This window comes from Protomyctophum parallelum (genome assembly GCF_964188405.1).
Source record: "Protomyctophum parallelum genome assembly, chromosome: 18".
NCBI lineage: Eukaryota > Metazoa > Chordata > Actinopteri > Myctophiformes > Myctophidae > Protomyctophum > Protomyctophum parallelum.
In genome coordinates, this window is record NC_139716.1 from 11,131,826 (window position 1) to 11,148,788 (window position 16,963).

The 16,963-nt window shown below is 42.8% G+C and overlaps 1 protein-coding gene across 1 annotated transcript; it reads right to left on the reverse strand.

Annotated features, from left to right (window-relative positions):
* Positions 1 to 12,787: 12,787 nt before the first annotated feature.
* LOC310875955 (beta-1,3-galactosyl-O-glycosyl-glycoprotein beta-1,6-N-acetylglucosaminyltransferase 3-like) lies at positions 12,788 to 13,927 on the reverse strand (the record flags this gene model as incomplete). Its single annotated transcript, XM_083789405.1, has 1 exon — positions 12,788 to 13,927. The coding sequence occupies one exon, from the start codon at positions 13,925 to 13,927 to the stop codon at positions 12,788 to 12,790; it is 1,140 nt and encodes a 379-aa protein (XP_083645531.1).
* Between the last annotated feature and the right edge of the window lie 3,036 nt (positions 13,928 to 16,963).

Sequence of the window (16,963 nt, forward strand, 5' to 3'; positions counted from 1 at the left end):
TGGAAATAATAAAAAGTCACCCCATTTTGTGTTGCCTAGAACTGACAAAAAACAGTAACAATACTAGAAAAAGTGCCCTTCTGGGCACAGGTCTCCACCAGGTTATCCACAGATCCGTGCAGTTAGAGGTAAAAACACTTTTCGGCCAGTTATAGCGCCACCTTGAGGCTGAGTTGAAATTGTTCATGTGGCATTTCTTCCTCGGCCTAGTGGGAATGTGGGTGCACAATTTCACGGAAATCACGCGATGTGTTCATGATTTGCAGCATTTTGTTTGAAACTGAGCACTCCTGTGAACTTTGGAAGCCAATCTTAACCAATCAGGATGGAGTGTGAGAAATATGAAAGACCGGTTTGGTTGAATGGCTCTAGAGAGACTGTGTACCAATTTGCGTGATGTTTGGACAAAATCTGTAGGTGTGCTGTGCAAAAACCTGTTTTGCACAAAGCGGCCTCCTGGTGGCGCTATAACAGGCCGTTCTGGAAAGTTTGGGGCAGAGGTTCATGGTTGGCATCCAGGGAGTGTGTGTGCAAAATTTGGCATCGACCGGGTTAACGGTGGCTGAGATTAGCTGGTCACGGACGGACGGACACACGGACACACGGACGGACGGACGGAGTGCAAAACATACTCTCCCCATGCCTTCGGCTGGTGGAGACAATGAAGTAAGTACAGCTTTGTGATGTCACTGAAATGTACTTGTTACTGTTACTAATTTTATTTCAGACCTCCAGTTCTAGGCAACACAGAATGGGGTGACTTTATTATTATTTCCACAACAGGTATATTAATGACAGTAAAATGTTGAAAATGAGTGGTATCCTGTAGTCACTATTCGTTGATTCACTGGGATACCAAAAAACATTAAAAAAAAAGGTTTCTCGCTGTTCTCGGGTTGAATATTGATATGCGATTAAAATGCGATTAATCTAGATTAATTAATCGCAAAGCCTCTGATTAATTAGATTTTTTTTTTAATCGAGTCCGACCTCTAATAATAATATGTCAACATTTTTATGACCTTTTTATTTTCATTCAGACAGCCAGCAATGGGTATAGAAGGCTCCCCAAAAAATATTTAGTCTCTGTGACACATCTAGGGGGCAGCAATCTGCATTCAAAGATGTTCCTAGAAGCTTTGTCATTGGTCGATTTTCCTGATTGGTTAGTCACTGCGACCGGGTTTTTTTTTTTCGACCAATGACAAAGCTTCTAGGAACATCTTTGAATGCAGATTGCGGCCCCTTGATGTGTCAGAGAGACTAAATTATTTTTGGGAGCGTTCTTACCCATTGCTGGCTGTCTGAATACCAAAAGAAATAAAAAGGTCATTAATATTTTGACTAGAGCTGGGACTCGATTAAAAAAATCAATCTAATGAATCAGAGGCTTTGCGATTAATTAATCTAGATTAATCGCATTTTAATCGCATATCAATATTCAACCCGAGAACAGCGAGAAACCTTTTTTTTTAATGTTTTTTGGTATCCCAGTGAATCAACGAATAGTGACTACAGGATACCACTCATTTTCAACATTTTACTGTCATTAATATACCTGTTGTGGAAATAATAATAAAAAGTCACCCCATTCTGTGTTGCCTAGAACTGGAGGTCTGAAAAAAAAATAGTAACAGTAACAAGTACATCTCAGTGACATCACAAAGCTGTACTTACTTCATATTGTTACTGTTTTTTGTCAGACCTCCAGTTCTAGGCAACACAAAATGGGGTGACTTTTTATTATTTCCAGTTTTCAGTGCTATAGAAAAGCGCCCAGTGAGAAACGTTCCGCGTTGAAAAAAAAGGTGCGATTAATTTATCTGTAGTTAATCGCGATTAATTTTTCTGTAGTTAATTAATCTAAATTAATCACAATTAGTCCCGGCCCTAATTATTGCTCATAGCAGCTTTAACCTACCTCTGCCAATGTTGTTAGGGGGGACATGTAAAAGCATGGGACAGCCTGAGCTGCAGTGTTATGAAGCAGACGCTGTTATGAAGTTACTGCAGCTGCTGTGTCGGTTCCAGTATGAATAAAGAAGGCGTCAAGACTCTGTTGTTTGGTTATATCTTGGCAGATCGTCCCGTCGCAGTTAGCCTGGCTAATAAGCCAGACTACGTCGCAGTAGTAGCAGTAACTTGTAGGTCTGCCATTTTTGAAAAAATCGTTAAAATGTGCTTCAAAACTTTCAGAAAATGATTTCAGAAGTCATGATTTAGAAAACTTTTTTTTTTTTAATTTCGACGTCAGTCCTGAACGGGTTAAGTACAGTAGTCTACTTGAGATAGGGAAGATATATACTTTCCGCCACTTAGCTCCATCCAGGTTCTTTATGACGCATGCAGCGCTGGGCCTCCCATATAAAGACACTCTTATTGTTGCCGAGGGATATGGATGTCAAAGAGTGGAGCGGGACGGTGTTTTTTGGCCAGCGGCCCCATGTGTCCTCTGTCAGTTGAGCTCTGTGTCCTCCATCAGTTGACGGAGAGCTTTGGCACGGAGGCATAGAGGACAGCACCAATATGTCGCTTCACAGAGCCTTGATTGCCTTGATGACAGTGATGGGAAAAAAAGTACTGTCATGTTTTACTTAAGTAAAAAGTATCAATACTGCAATGGAGACCTACTCCGTTACAAGTACTAAAGTGCAGTGCTTAACCCATTCTGACCTGAGATCAGATTCTAAAAAATGTCTGTTTGAAAATGACAGTTTCTGAAAAAGCCATGTTTCTATGTCAGTCGTTCTTCGATAAAAAAAAAAATAGCAGACCTACAAGCTCTTAGAGTGGCGCGCTATGAGCTTGTAGATCTGCTATTTTTCCAATGGCTAAAAACATAACATGATGCCGACACCAAAAGGGGTTCCCGTACAGAATGGATTAAGTAAACATTCTTTGTTACTTTACACCACTGCGGAGAGCTTGGCACGGAGACAGAGAGAAGGACGGGACAACACAACGCTTCACAGAGCCTTGATCACCTGATGATGACGATGGTGGAAAGAACCTCGAAGCACATTTCGGTGTTTCGAGTTGCTCGACTGCAACTAAGCTGCGACTAAGCTGCGACTTTCGACAGTTTTGTCGACAAATAAAAAAAACCTAAATGTTAGGGAGGGGTCTAAGTGGAAGAAGAGATACAGTAGAACTAGTTGTTTTCTAGTTTGGTTGCACTCGGGCTGTGTCGTGTTCTGAAACTATAGCTGAATGAATCCGTGTGTTCCGGTCGCCTTGTTTTTCAACAGACACAGAGAGCTCATGCTAGTTTTAACAACAATGAGCCCAATTCACTTCCACTGTCAAGCTCGTCAATATAGTTGATGGTAATTAAGCACAGCAACAGGCCTACACACGGCACATTGGGACACAATGAACAATACATACTCTTGGACTAATGCCTCGATAACTGTCATTCCGTTGCATGGCCTTCACAAAGCAAGAGACATTTTTTTGTTAGAGAATGGGAACACGGAGTGAACATCAGATGACAAGATATACAAAGGGGGGCGGGGAGAGATACACAATTACATAAGATTGATTTGAAGCCAGAGAGAGAGCTGTAGAGAAAGAGAGACTTTAACCCACTTAATACCCAGCATCCTTATTCTGATGCTGGAACATTAGCCCAGAACATAGCCCGGTCCACATGCTTGTAGATCTGCTGTTTTTGGCATAGACGTTAACCATTCTGAACGGGAACTTATTTTGGTGTTAGCATCATGTTATGCTTTAGCATTGAAAAATAGCAGATCTACAAGCTCATATCGCGCCACCGAGTGGCGCGATACGAGCTTGTAGGTCTGCTATTTTTTTGAAAAATCGAAAGGAACGACTGACATTTTTAGAATCTGATCTCAGGTCAGAATGGGTTCATCAGACCCAGTGTTTGTCCGGCGGAAACCTCGTATGAATCTGATCTCATGTCAGAATGGGTTAAAAAGTACTAGTACAGGTCCCATGTTACTCAGGATAGAGTGTACATCACGTTGTGACGTCTTTTTGGTTTGAGAAGAAGCTTGTGAGGTGAGAGCTGTCACGGTCGCACGTTCTTTCTTTTTTTGTTTGGCATATAATAATACTGCAACAAAATGAATGAAAATTGCATCTCCTTTTGTTGTGTTGAATCCTAGGGGCTTTGTAAACACAAATTTGCACAGGGGCCGATTATGACAAATGACTTGACCACTTGAACCCCCAGCGTTCGAGGCTGTCCACGACGGACTTAACATGGTTGTCGGGCAGAAACCTCGTATCGCCTATATTCTAACTTTTTTTGTTACTGCAGCGTCACGCCAAAGCTAGCCTTGGACGCAGACCATTTTCGGGGTTTCTGATCCGGTCTCAATCGACTGACCACCTCTTAGTCGACTGAGCAAAAAAATTATATATATACAAAAATATTGTATTATTCCACTAGGTCTGTGGGGGACATAAACACATTTGAACATTCTGACTGTTCAAATCTCCAATGTGCATGTGGAGTGTGTCTGCCTGTGTGGCAATGTGCCACTGCCTGTGACTTGAATCGCACAGTGTGCTGGCCTGATAGACTCCAGAATCTCAATCTCACCTGCTGTGCTCAATCTGGCTAATGACAAGCCTCTCAGTTGTTAAAAAAAAAGATTTGAACAGTCAGAATGTTCAAATGTGTTTATGTCCCCCACAGACCTAGTGGAATAATACAATATTTTTGTATATTTTTGTAAATATTGTATTTTTATATACAATATTTTGGGGCAAATAAAGAAAAATAAATCGACCGACTATTAGTCGACTAACAGCAAATTTATTCATCTATCAGTCGACTATACAAATCCTTAGTCGGGGACAGCCCTAGTAGGCCGTAAGGGAAATTGTAAAGTGAGACCACAAAAAAAAAAACTGTATTTATGTAAAAACAAATCAAGGTATTTCTTTCTTTAAAACCGGAAGATAATCGATTGATTGACCGCTTAGCACGGCTGCCATGTTAAGTGGGTGGGGCTACGAATGCTGCCATGTTAAGTGGGTGGGGCTACGAATGCTGCCATGTTAAGTGGGTGGGGCTACGGATGCTGCCATGTTAAGTGGGTGGGGCTACGGATGCTGCCATGTTAAGTGGGTGGGGCTACGGATGCTGCCATGTTAAGTGGGTGGGGCTACGAATGCTGCCATGTTAAGTGGGTGGGGCTACGGATGCTGCCATGTTAAGTGGGTGGGTCTACGGATGCTGCCATGTTAAGTGGGTGGGTCTACGGATGCTGCCATGTTAAGTGGGTGGGCCTACGGATGCTGCCATGTTAAGTGGGTGGGGCTACGGATGCTGCCATGTTAAGTGGGTCGGGCTACGAATGCTGCCATGTTAAGTGGGTGGGGCTACGGATGCTGCCATGTTAAGTGGGTGGGGCTACGAATGCTGCCATGTTAAGTGGGTGGGGCTACGGAGTACGGACTCTTTGGAGACTTTCAAGTGATCCCCGATCCAGATCCAGGTTGAGAACCACTGATGCACTGCATGGCTGTAGATTCTTGTCCGTGTAAGAATCTGAAGCCATGCCGTGTCACTTTATAATTTGTTTCTTTTTGGAACCCACTTCTTATTTGACGCAATTGGGGGGGGGGGGGGGGAAGTCTATGAGAATTCAGAATAGGGGAAAAAACGTGATGTTTAAATCACGTCAGACTTCGGTGCTCTATATTACCTTCTTTTACTATTCACGTTTAAACCCTGAACGTTTAAGCAGCATACTGTGTGCAATATATTTGAGAGCTGCGCCTGTAATGGCAGACAGCGGTATAGGCTAGCTCCAGCATAGACAGCGGTATAGGCTAGCTCCAGGAATGACCGGCACATTCGTCATCCCACCACTCACTTCATTATCCGTTCATTATGGCCAAAGCTGGTCCCATCTATACTTTGGCCGTCAGTTTCCCCAATCATCATCCGCCGCCAAATAACTAAATATCTTCTCCACATAAGTGCACATCTATTTTCATTCACAGAACAAAAGAAACAAACAAAAGAAATGTTGTGTTGAGTTTTGTCAATATTGATGCAAATGTGTTCTTCATTTGTCTGTGTCCGCCCGTGTATTTGCACTATAAGATACATTTATGAGTGGGTGGGAAGGGTCCCACAACTGTGCTGTGCCTTGTGTTTTATCACTGTTTCCCCCCCTATTAGATCGCAGCAAGGTTTGAACAGGTGGGGATCCCCTACAACCCCCCCCCCCCCCCCCTTCTCTCATTCTTCTTCTGCTTAGAATAGGTTAATGTGTTGTTTATGATGAAAGAAAAGCATTATTCACCGAATCAAAGGGGGAGAGGGGGAGAGGGGGAGAGGGGGAGAGGGGGAGAGGGAGAGGGAGAGGGAGAGGGAGAGGGAGAGGGAGAGGGAGAGGGAGGAGAGAGGAGAGAGAGGAGAGAGAGGAGAGAGAGGAGAGAGAGGAGAGAGAGGAGAGAGAGAGAGAGAGAGAGAGAGAGAGAGAGAGAGAGAGAGAGAGAGCATACTATTAGTCCAGGGGCCAGGCGAGATTTTGGTACCATTTTGGTGGCCGTACATTTTTGGTATCTTTGTGTTCCTACATGTCTCTAGTTTATATTTTGTTTGATAACCCTTCCAATTCAGTAGCTTAATGCCAGTTAACACTATTTAAACAAACCTACCCCATATGAAACTGTGATGTGTGTATATCCTTTATATGACTTCTAGACAATACATTTTGGTAAGCAGTGGTCTTATAAATAATTGATCCTATGGTAATTTTCTCAGTAGAATCCATTTCTGCTAACAACTTTTTTCTATTGTACATATTTAATTAGATAATTTGCTTATTGATTGAAATTCTTTATTTGGAATACCCCTTGAGATACACTATCTCGTTTTCGAGAGGGTCCACAAGCATACAATCAATACAAGGTAATTAACAGAAAAATAAAAAGGAAAACAAAACAAAAACAAAACACAAAACAAGCAGAATAGCAACAAGATGGAAAAGTTGTTCCGTCAGTATCACTGTCACTATAGGTCAGCATTAAGATACATTTAATTTGGTTTTCAGCATTGGATAACTTTTGGTAAAGAGAAACATTAAGTTAATATTATTGATTGTAGAGTCATTGTTTGGTAATATAGTAATAAAAGTAAAAAACTACAATGAACAATCCTGTTGAAACCTTATGTCCCATGGGGAACAAGAGGAGTACGTGAGTAAGTAATATTAGGTAATATTAAGTAATGAATTAATAGATAATAGATAAAATGCAGTGAGATGGTCATGTACATGGTACATGAGGTCGTAAAATAGGAAGACACTGTGTTTTTGAACATATTAAAGGATGAGATGGTTCGAATATGTGTAAACTGTTCCAATCAGAGGGGGCTTTAAATATGAATGCTTTCCTACCCAATGCATTGGAGACTGTTGGAACAGAGAAGCAGGGCTGGGCGGAGCGGAGACTGTTGGAACAGAGAAACAGGGCTGGGCGGAGTGCCTCAATGCATTGGAGACTGTTGGAACAGAGAAACAGGGCTGGGCGGAGTGCCTCAATGCATTGGAGACTGTTGGAACAGAGAAACAGGGCTGGGTGGAGTGCCTCAATGCATTGGAGACTGTTGGAACAGAGAAACAGGGTTGGGCGGAGTGCCTCAATGCATTGGAGACTGTTGGAACAGAAACATAGGGCTGGGCGGAGTGCCTCAATGCATTGGAGACTGTTGGAACAGAGAAACAGGGCTGGGCGGAGTGCCTCAATGCATTGGAGACTGTTGGAACAGAAACATAGGGCTGGGCGGAGTGCCTCAATGCATTGGAGACTGTTGGAACAGAGAAACAGGGTTGGGCGGAGTGCCTCAACTGCAAATTGGTAGTGGATGATACTAGAAACTGTTAGAGATATTGTGGGTAGTTGAAGTGTATACATTTAAAAATAAACTGGGTCCAATGAAGCTGTCTTCTTACAGTGAGAGAGGGCAATTCAAGATTATCATACATAGAGCAGTGATGAGTTGTAAAAGGACAACCTAGGATAAATCTGCAGAGTTTGTTGAAAACTATATTGAGACTGTTCAAATTGGATTTGGATGCGGTTTGATACACGACATCAGAATAATCAAATATGGGTAAGATAAGTTGTAGAACTAGTCTTTTTCTGACAGAGAATGAGAAGCAGTTTCTAGATCGATAAGAGTACACCAATGCTGAAATTCACTTTTCTTATAATGTGGTCAATGTGACATTTAAATGAGAGTTCGGTGTCAAGCCACATGCCCAAATATTTTGGGTGTTCAACTCCTTGCAATGGAGTACCATCCAGGCTGGTAATAGGAGTGATTTAAATATTTAGATTTAATATTTTGACGTGTACCAAAGATCATTGTGAAAGATTTGTTTTTGTTGAGTTGTAGTTTATTGGCTGCTAGCCAGTTTTGTAAAGTGTTAAAGTCTGATTGTAGGGCTGATTAAATTTCTGGTATAGTGGATTTGGAGGTGTAAAGTACAGTATCATCGGCATAGAGTTGAACATTACATGCGGAACAGTTTGAAGGCAAATCATTGATAAATATAGTGAATAGAAGTGGTCCAAGGGATGAGCCTTGAGGCACGCCTCGTTCCTGAACTGTCAGTTCCGATTTACAACCTTGTATAACGACACATTGCTTTCTATTATGAAGATATGAATTGAACAATAGCAAGGCATTACGAGATAAACCAACAGAGTACAATTTGTCTAAAAGGAGGTAGTGGTCTACCAAATCAAAAGCCTTGGAAAGGTCAATGAGGATTGCTCCAGTAATTTTTTTATTGGCGGATGCTGATGTAATATCACTTGTAAGTTTCAGTAAAGCAGTAGTTGTGGAATAATTTGACCTAAATCCAGATTGATAGGGTGATAAGATATTGTTCATGTCATGATGCCCATCTAGGCCGTGTTGGGACCCATGAAAAAGTGCTTAGAAAATGAGTTTCGTTCCCATGTCAAGCGAACTACGCATTCAATGCATTTTTTCATAGATAATACCCTTCTAGACTTTGGGTAAAAAGTTCTACTCATAAAAACCTGCTGTTTTTTTTTTATAGCCATAAATGTATAAACAGTTTATAACCAAAAAACGAAAATCGTGTGCTGCTGTTTTTGCTTGTAAAATGTGTTTTTGGCAACACATTTTTTTTCTCAAATGTCAAATGCATATACATAACATCTGACATAAGTATTGGTGCCTTTAGTTTACTCATATGTGAATTTATATCATGAAATGTAGCATATTTGTTAAAGAATATGCTTCAACTTAAGTGTTTGCCACACAGTACAATGAAACCTACACAGTAAATTGTGCCAAGAGCTTATGTTTCATACATAGAAAATGTCTCAACCTAATGTGTAATGAAAGGTAGAAAAGAAAATCAGGGCACCTTGGACCAACATGGCAGAAAATCTATCAAAATGTTACCACGCCCCCTAAATTGGAATAATGCAAAGAAATGGACAAGACTAAAAATTAAAGTACTAGAGGTCAGAATTATTACAACATATGGTATGAAACATTTATTTATTTACAAGTTCCGCAAAGTGTCACAGCATCTGTCATTTGTACATCCAACCCCCCCCCCCCCCCCCCCAGGAAATATATGAAAATACAAAATAGCATACAAATGTCATCATCCCATGTACCTCTTTCTTCTGTTTCCTTTGACACATTTTCACAGTCCTGGCAGTGACATAAATCAGTGCAAGACAGTTTTGCAGACATACATGAACATCTTTCAGTCTCACATTTGCTTTTTTACAATTACAGTGGACTACCTGCAACACACTATCAGGGGCAGGATTTCTAGTCAGCCATGTTACTTTTAACTCCCCATCCTCCATGCCCCATCCACTGCCAATGGGTGAAGGAGCACACATCCTACTAGTCAGAGAACGTCTCATCACTGCTGCTTGGTAGTTTGCCCTTTTGCAATGTTGGTGGAGAGCTGATGATGCCGTACAGAATGATTGGTACCTTGCATCCTGAAACAAGTTCTGTGGCCCTTGTCTTTTAGACTGTGGATTGTGTTGAATGTAGGAGGTGCTTTCAATGTGTAAACTGACTTCGGCAGTGGCTGTCTGTCTGGTCTAGACATTGTTTCAACAACAGAACTTTGTAGCATAATGCCATTTGTATGGTGAGTAGTTCCACAACCTGACAGTGTCTCCTCCCCAAAATCAATGTTATCCCACACCAGTATGGTAGGTGCCTTCTTTGAGAACCCCTTAGGAATTTTGTCTCTGCCCTCTAGAAGTTGTAGTTGAGCTAGGCTAGTGTCTAGACTGACAACTGTGTTCCATGAAGCACAGTGTCCTAATCTATTCAGTAGTGACAGAACATTGGATGAACCTGTTAAATGGCGAACAGTTAGACCAAGACACAGTGACTTAGGCGTCTGCTTCCGACCTTTAGATGCACAATGTATTGACAAACAGATAAAACTTTTAGGTTTACATCTTCAGGAATATCAACATAACGGTCTAGTGTTGGTTCCTCTGTTGCACCTATAATCCAGGAAATTACATTGAATAGTTCAACTGGCACAACAGATTTTGCTTCAGAAACATTCAAATCCTCTGCTGTGGGAGGCCAAGGGCATTTCATACCGGGAGTTTCATTTACAAGTTCAATATCAGTCCTGCACTATACAGTGTCCTTGTGTGCTCTGTAGTTTGTCCAGATGTGTGTTCATTGTCACTTTCAGCTTGGCTTACCTCGTTGACTCAGTTGTGGTCGTGTCTGATGGATAGCCTGTCTAACAGTGTATCTGCTGATAATGTTTCAACAAAAACTAGTTCAGAGATGTTGCGTGTTGCAGCTGGGGGAAATCACGGGCCAACCGCCTTTTCAGTTTATCCTGCCTGCAAAATGAAAATATAGAAAAAGACGGGCACAAATGTATAAATAAAGGGATTTTTTCACAATGAGAAACAAATTAATTTAAACATAGTGTCATAGCCTTTCTTGTGAGCGAATAAATCAATAAAATTGAAACTTTTCAGTATGAAAGAGGTTCTTTTTTGTTTACTGAACTGTCAAGGACACAGTTACCTGTAGTCTGAAGCATCAATATCCTCATTCTTCTTAACAATGTCTATGAACTTCTTCCTTAGTTGGTTCATTTTCAGGATGACTCGTTCGCAGAATATGTTGTAGCTGGCAGCAAAGGGTTGTTAATTTCTGAAACACACACACACACACACACACACACACACACACACACACACACACACACAGACAAAAAAATACTTAACATGTGCAAAGGTGTCTGCTGTCAACATTGTATCTAAAGACAGCCAAAATACAGAGTATATATATAGTATCACACATTTACAATTCAAAATGTAGGTGAAATTTGTTTTTGTATCTTCTATCCATTATATGGTTATGTAATATAAAAATAACAGTGACCTGCCCCCTTGACCTCCATGCATTCCTAATAATGTAGTAATTCAATCAGCAGTGTTTCAGTCTCTGTTCTGTAGATAAACACTTTTATCAATGATAAGTATAATATAATATAATAATATATAAATGCACTACATCACAAGACCACCGCCTTTCTATCTGCAAACTTCCTTACCCAAAAAGACATGATATTCAACAGAGTGATCCCACAAAGCCTTGGCCTCAAACACAGCACATCAAAGACCTCTGATCTAATGGGAAAATGATAGGTCTGTATGTAAATACCGGTAGCACAGTTATCGTCATAATCAATATTTCACAGTCCAAAACTGGCAATGCATTTTCCAGTCCAATGTTAACGTGTGTGTGTGTGTGTGTGTGTGTGTGTGTGTGTGTGTGTGTGTGTGTGTGTGTGTGTGTGTGTGTGTGTGTGTGTGTGTGTGTGTGTGTGTGTGTGTGTGTGTGTGTGTGTGTGTGTGTGTGTGTGTGTGTGTGTGTGTGTGTGTGTGTGTGTGTGTGTGTGTGTGTGTGTGTGTGTGTGTGTGTGTGTGTGTGTGTGTGTGTGTGTGTGAGAGAGAGAGAGGGAGGGTGGTCGCTTACCTGACAGACACTGTTTCTGCTTGTGAAAGCTTCTTCCGTTTTCCAAAACAGTAATATATTTGTCCACAAATGATGCAGATGGCTGGAAGGACATGGCCAGCAGAAGGGACGGGCAAACCTGTCCGAGAACGACGTTTCTTTCGGGGGGTTTCAGACGTGACTGTCCGAGGCAGCGTTCTCTCTTCCCCCTGCACCGTCTGTGTGCAGCGTTTCTCGGCCAAACACAATCGTCTTTTACAAATAAAGCGACAGTAACACGTGGCGTGAAACACAGCGTCCTCGTTAGAGTCCTTTGATTCCCTTTTACGCACTTTTCCCCGCTGTTTTGGTTTATTTTTCCCCTCTTGGCTGGTTGAACTGGTGGCCGCCATTGCTCTAATATTATTATGGGAAGGGAATAAAGCTGCTACGCGATTGGTCCACGTGACCAAAACAACACCACTCCCCTTGCACATATTATTACGCCTTGTAAGAAATAGTCCCGTTTTAATTCGCGGATTATAAAATAACTGCAGGGCGGGACGAGTAGAACTTTTTTTTTAGTACTTTCTACCTATAAATCTCTTTTATGGAGAAAAAATTGTGTAGTCCCCCTTCCGTGGGAACGGACCTGAACGAAAAGGGACCTCACCACACGGCCTAATCGGCCCAACGGTTTTCGAGTTAGTGGCCATAGCAAATGTATACACCATTTGGCTATAAGTAGGGCAGTTTAGAGGCTCCAACAGCACCTAAGTGGTATGTTTTCATAACATGTTTTTTGGCCCCCTATGGACGGGCCACCACTGCATTCAACGCTTTGAAACGGATAATTGCCTCGACACATCTAATGGCAGTGTCGTCCACCTGTGGATCAAACTTGTTCGCCATGAGCTGGTGGTGCAGGGGTTGAAACAACCAGCGGAGGTCGCCGCTCCCGTACACACACACTCCTCTTCTAAGTGTGGACTTGCATGGAGGATACGGGGCGGGTACATCACCCTCATGACCGCCCCAGTGCTGCAGGCGAGCGATAGCGGTCATGTCAGAGCGGTGGTACTTGCTGTCGGCCGGCTCCGACCCGGGCACGGAGCTCAGCCTGTTCAGACTGGCCCACAGGTGTTCTTCGGGGGCAAACGTGTCCTTGCTCCACTCCATGAAGTCCTGAGCCTGTTTGTTCTCCAGCACGTGTTTCACAAATTCTCTGGTGACCACAAAGTAATTGCTGCCTGAGAACATAGGGATTGGTGGGGGTGTCTTCCTGATTCCCGTATTGGTGATGGTATTGATGTAATCATTGTCATTATTGACTTTGTGATGGTACTGCCAGCGGGCCTTCTTTCTGTCCGGCACGTCCTCGGACTCCAAACTGTTCTGCCCGTTGAGCACCTTCATTGCCCGGACCATTTCCGCGTTAGTCTTGATGGGGAGGTCCGCGCCGCACGTGTTGAGCAGATACTTCCACTCAACGGGTGACTTCAGCAGGTCGTCCATGCAGTTTAAATGGGCCTGCGTCATGGACCAGGTTCCCCATGACACTCTTTCTAGTTTGCTGGCGACGAACACATTGGGGAAACAGGACACGATCGCCATCACAGCTTCCTTGAACCCCTCCGCCGACTTCTGGTCCATATGCACACAATAGACATTTTGCGGGTGGTACACGGCACGCAGGAGCCGCTCAAACATCTCGACGTCGCCGTGAATCGACATGGAGTAGGCGATGGGGAAGTCTCGCTCTTCTGCGCTGAGTGGCGCTGCGATGAAGCCTCTCGTGAACTTGTATGCTTGGCAGTCCTTTGTCGCGCTACGATAAAACTCCTCCGATAGCCTCTCCTGAGGTCGTAGCAGTTGAGCAATCTCGTCTTTCTTGCCCACAAGCTCTCCGCGGATGAGAGCCGAGCAGACCGGCAAGTCCTCCTCAGCCATTATCAGCGGAGAGTATTCTCGTGGTACTCTGTGACGTGCAGAAAAGCAGGAAAGCAGGAAAGCACTCAGAAGGATGGTCCCCAATAAAGCACTTAGAAGGATGGCCCGGGGTTTTCTTCTACTAAACTGCCCAACTCGAAAGATCCATCTGTCCATTTCTACACAAATTCCTTTTTATGCGGAGCTTGCGGTATAGACGCAAGAACCCCTTTTTACTGTATATTATGCTGATGTATCTTTATATCTTTGTATTGATCTCCGAACTGGTTCACTCCGTGGGTATCCCCTTGACGTTGGTGCACTTAGGCAGTCCGGGTCTTTAGCTGTACGTGGCGCCGCTGATTGGTCAATTCTCTTCTGGTCTCTGGTATCTCAATTTGTAGAACTGCAATGAATGGTCTTCTGCGCTATACTTTATACTAGGGCGCCGTGACGTCATGGCCTGACGTCACGGCTCTAACCGTTTCCGTGACAACAGTAATGAATGATGACACCCCTGTAATGTTTTAAGGATGCAGAATCAGAATCATTATTACAACGTCAAAGCAAAGACGAGAAGAGAGCCAGTGTTGTTATTTAGAGTTGGTCCTGTTTCTTCACCCGTGTGAAGAGCTCTTATCATCGTATACATCATCATGCATCATACTGGCCAATCAGAATGCCTGTTGCACAACTTTACGTCATATTTGGTGGACATTTGACCTAATTTCTCCTTTCATTGTTGATGGCAAATATGAGACGTGTGGGGACAAGATGACGTAATACTTTTGGGTACAAAAGCTATATATACTGTATATGTGAAGTGAGGGGTGCTGTTATCATCGTACATCATCACGACGTAAAATAGACACTATGGCCCTCATTTATCAACATGGCGTACGTACGCCCAAATATGGGTGTACACCGGAACTTTCTGCTTTTATTATTTCCGCAAAACCTTGAACTTGAACATGCACCAGGACAAATATCACGTCAGGTCGGGAGCTGTTGTAGGCTTTATCCTCACCTGTTTTTCTATTGTACACAACCGGAGCAGGATTCACTGACCAGCTGACAGGCTGTCACAGGCACCCCTGATGTCATTGTTGTAAATGAAAACCATAGAGAGGTGTTCATTCTCGAGGTCGGCTGTACCTTTGACTATAGCCTGGAAGAAGCCTTTCTAACCAAAGTGCTGAAGTATTAGCAGCTAGTGCAGACCATCTCATAGCTAGGCTACAGATGTAAACTTTTAGTTTTTATCTTTGGCAGCCCAGGGCATGTGCATAAGTTGCTTGGTTAAAATGTTATTGATTAAAATAAAATAATAATAAAACAAATGTTTCAAATATGCAAATTCTCAAATTAAATATGCACAATAGAAAAAGGTTGTGCAGAAATGGATTCTACTGAGAAAATGACCTTAGGATCAACTCTTTATAAGACCACTGCTTACCAAAATGTATTGTCTAGAATAGGGTTAGGTCATATAAAGGATATACACACATCACAGTTTCATATGGGGTAGGTTTGTTTAAATAGTGTTAACTGGCATTAAGCTACTGAATTGGAAGGGTTATCAAACAAAAATATAAACTAGAGACATGTAGGAACACAAAGATACCAAAAATGTACGGCCACCAAAATGGTACCAATTCGTGAAAATATCAGTATTGGCTTCTGGACTATATGATTCATCACGTGGTTGCCACGATGTTTGAGAGTACCACACACAACTTTTAGAGTAGGGTTGTGAGTATGGAATGATGTCAGGTGCATGTACGCCACTCGTCAAGGAAGTCAGAAAGCAGAAAGTTGTTGTTGTGGTCAGAAAGAGGTTTACCGATGCTGCAGTATGTGGTTCTGTGGTTGTTTTCGGGTCAATTGAATCCTCATCTCGACGTTAACTACGGCATTTTGCCATGTTGTGTGGCGTCACTGGCCTGCTTAAAAGTTTGGCGCATGTGATCATGCAATGTATATGTAGCTCATTTGCTTTGTTAGAGCAGGTATAGTACTGTACCATAGGTACAGTACGTGGATAATGTTGTTGTTATTTAGTTGCAAAACACGTATGGATAATGACATGCAGACGTTGTAGTGAAACATAATAATAACTAGATAAAGTGCCAATCGGCACAGGTCTCCACCAGGGCAGGTCAGGTTGTGGCCTCATGGTGGCGCTATAACAGGCTGTTGAGGAAGATTTGGGCCGGAGGTTGGTGTTGGAGGGATGCAGGTACAATGTTTTTGTTTTGCACAAAGCGGCCTCCTGGTGGCGCTATAACAGGCTGTTCTGGAAAGTTTGGGGCAGAGGTTCATCGTTGGCATCCAGGGAGTGTGTGTGCAAAATTTGGCATCGACCGGTTGTGTGTGTGTGTGTGTGTGTGTGTGTGTGTGTGTGTGTGTGCGAGTGCATGACGCGACTTGGCTTGTTGTAGCGCCACCATCAGGCTGTTGAAAAGTGTCAAGTGGCATTTCTTCCTCAGCCTAGTGGGAATATGCGTGCACAGTTTCATCGGACGCTGCGTTGAGGAGTTGTGGCGATTTGTACAAAGCGGGCTACTCCTGAAAAGTGTAGGAGCCAATCGTGGCCAATCAGGATGGAATATGAGAAATCAAAAAACCTGTCTTGATCACATGACTATGGAGATCATGTGTACCGATTTGCGTGAAATTTGGATAAAATCTGAAGGAGTAATAATATAAAATGTGTTTTACATATGTCGGCCTCCTGGTGGCGCTATAAAGAGCAGATGTGAAAAATTCCAGGCAAAGGTTTTTCCTTGGCCTCTAGGGAGTTGGCATACAAAGTTATCCACAGATCCGTGCAGTTAGAGGTAAAAACACTTTTGGGCCAGTTATAGCGCCACCTTGAGGCTGAGTTGAAATTGTTCATGTGTCATTTCGTCCTCGGCCTAGTGGGAATGTGGGTGCACAATTTGACGGAAATCACGCGATGTGTTCATGATTTGCAGCATTTTGTTTGAAACTGAGCACTCCTGTGAACTTTGGAAGCCAATGTTAACCAATCAGGATGGAGTCTGAGAAATGTGA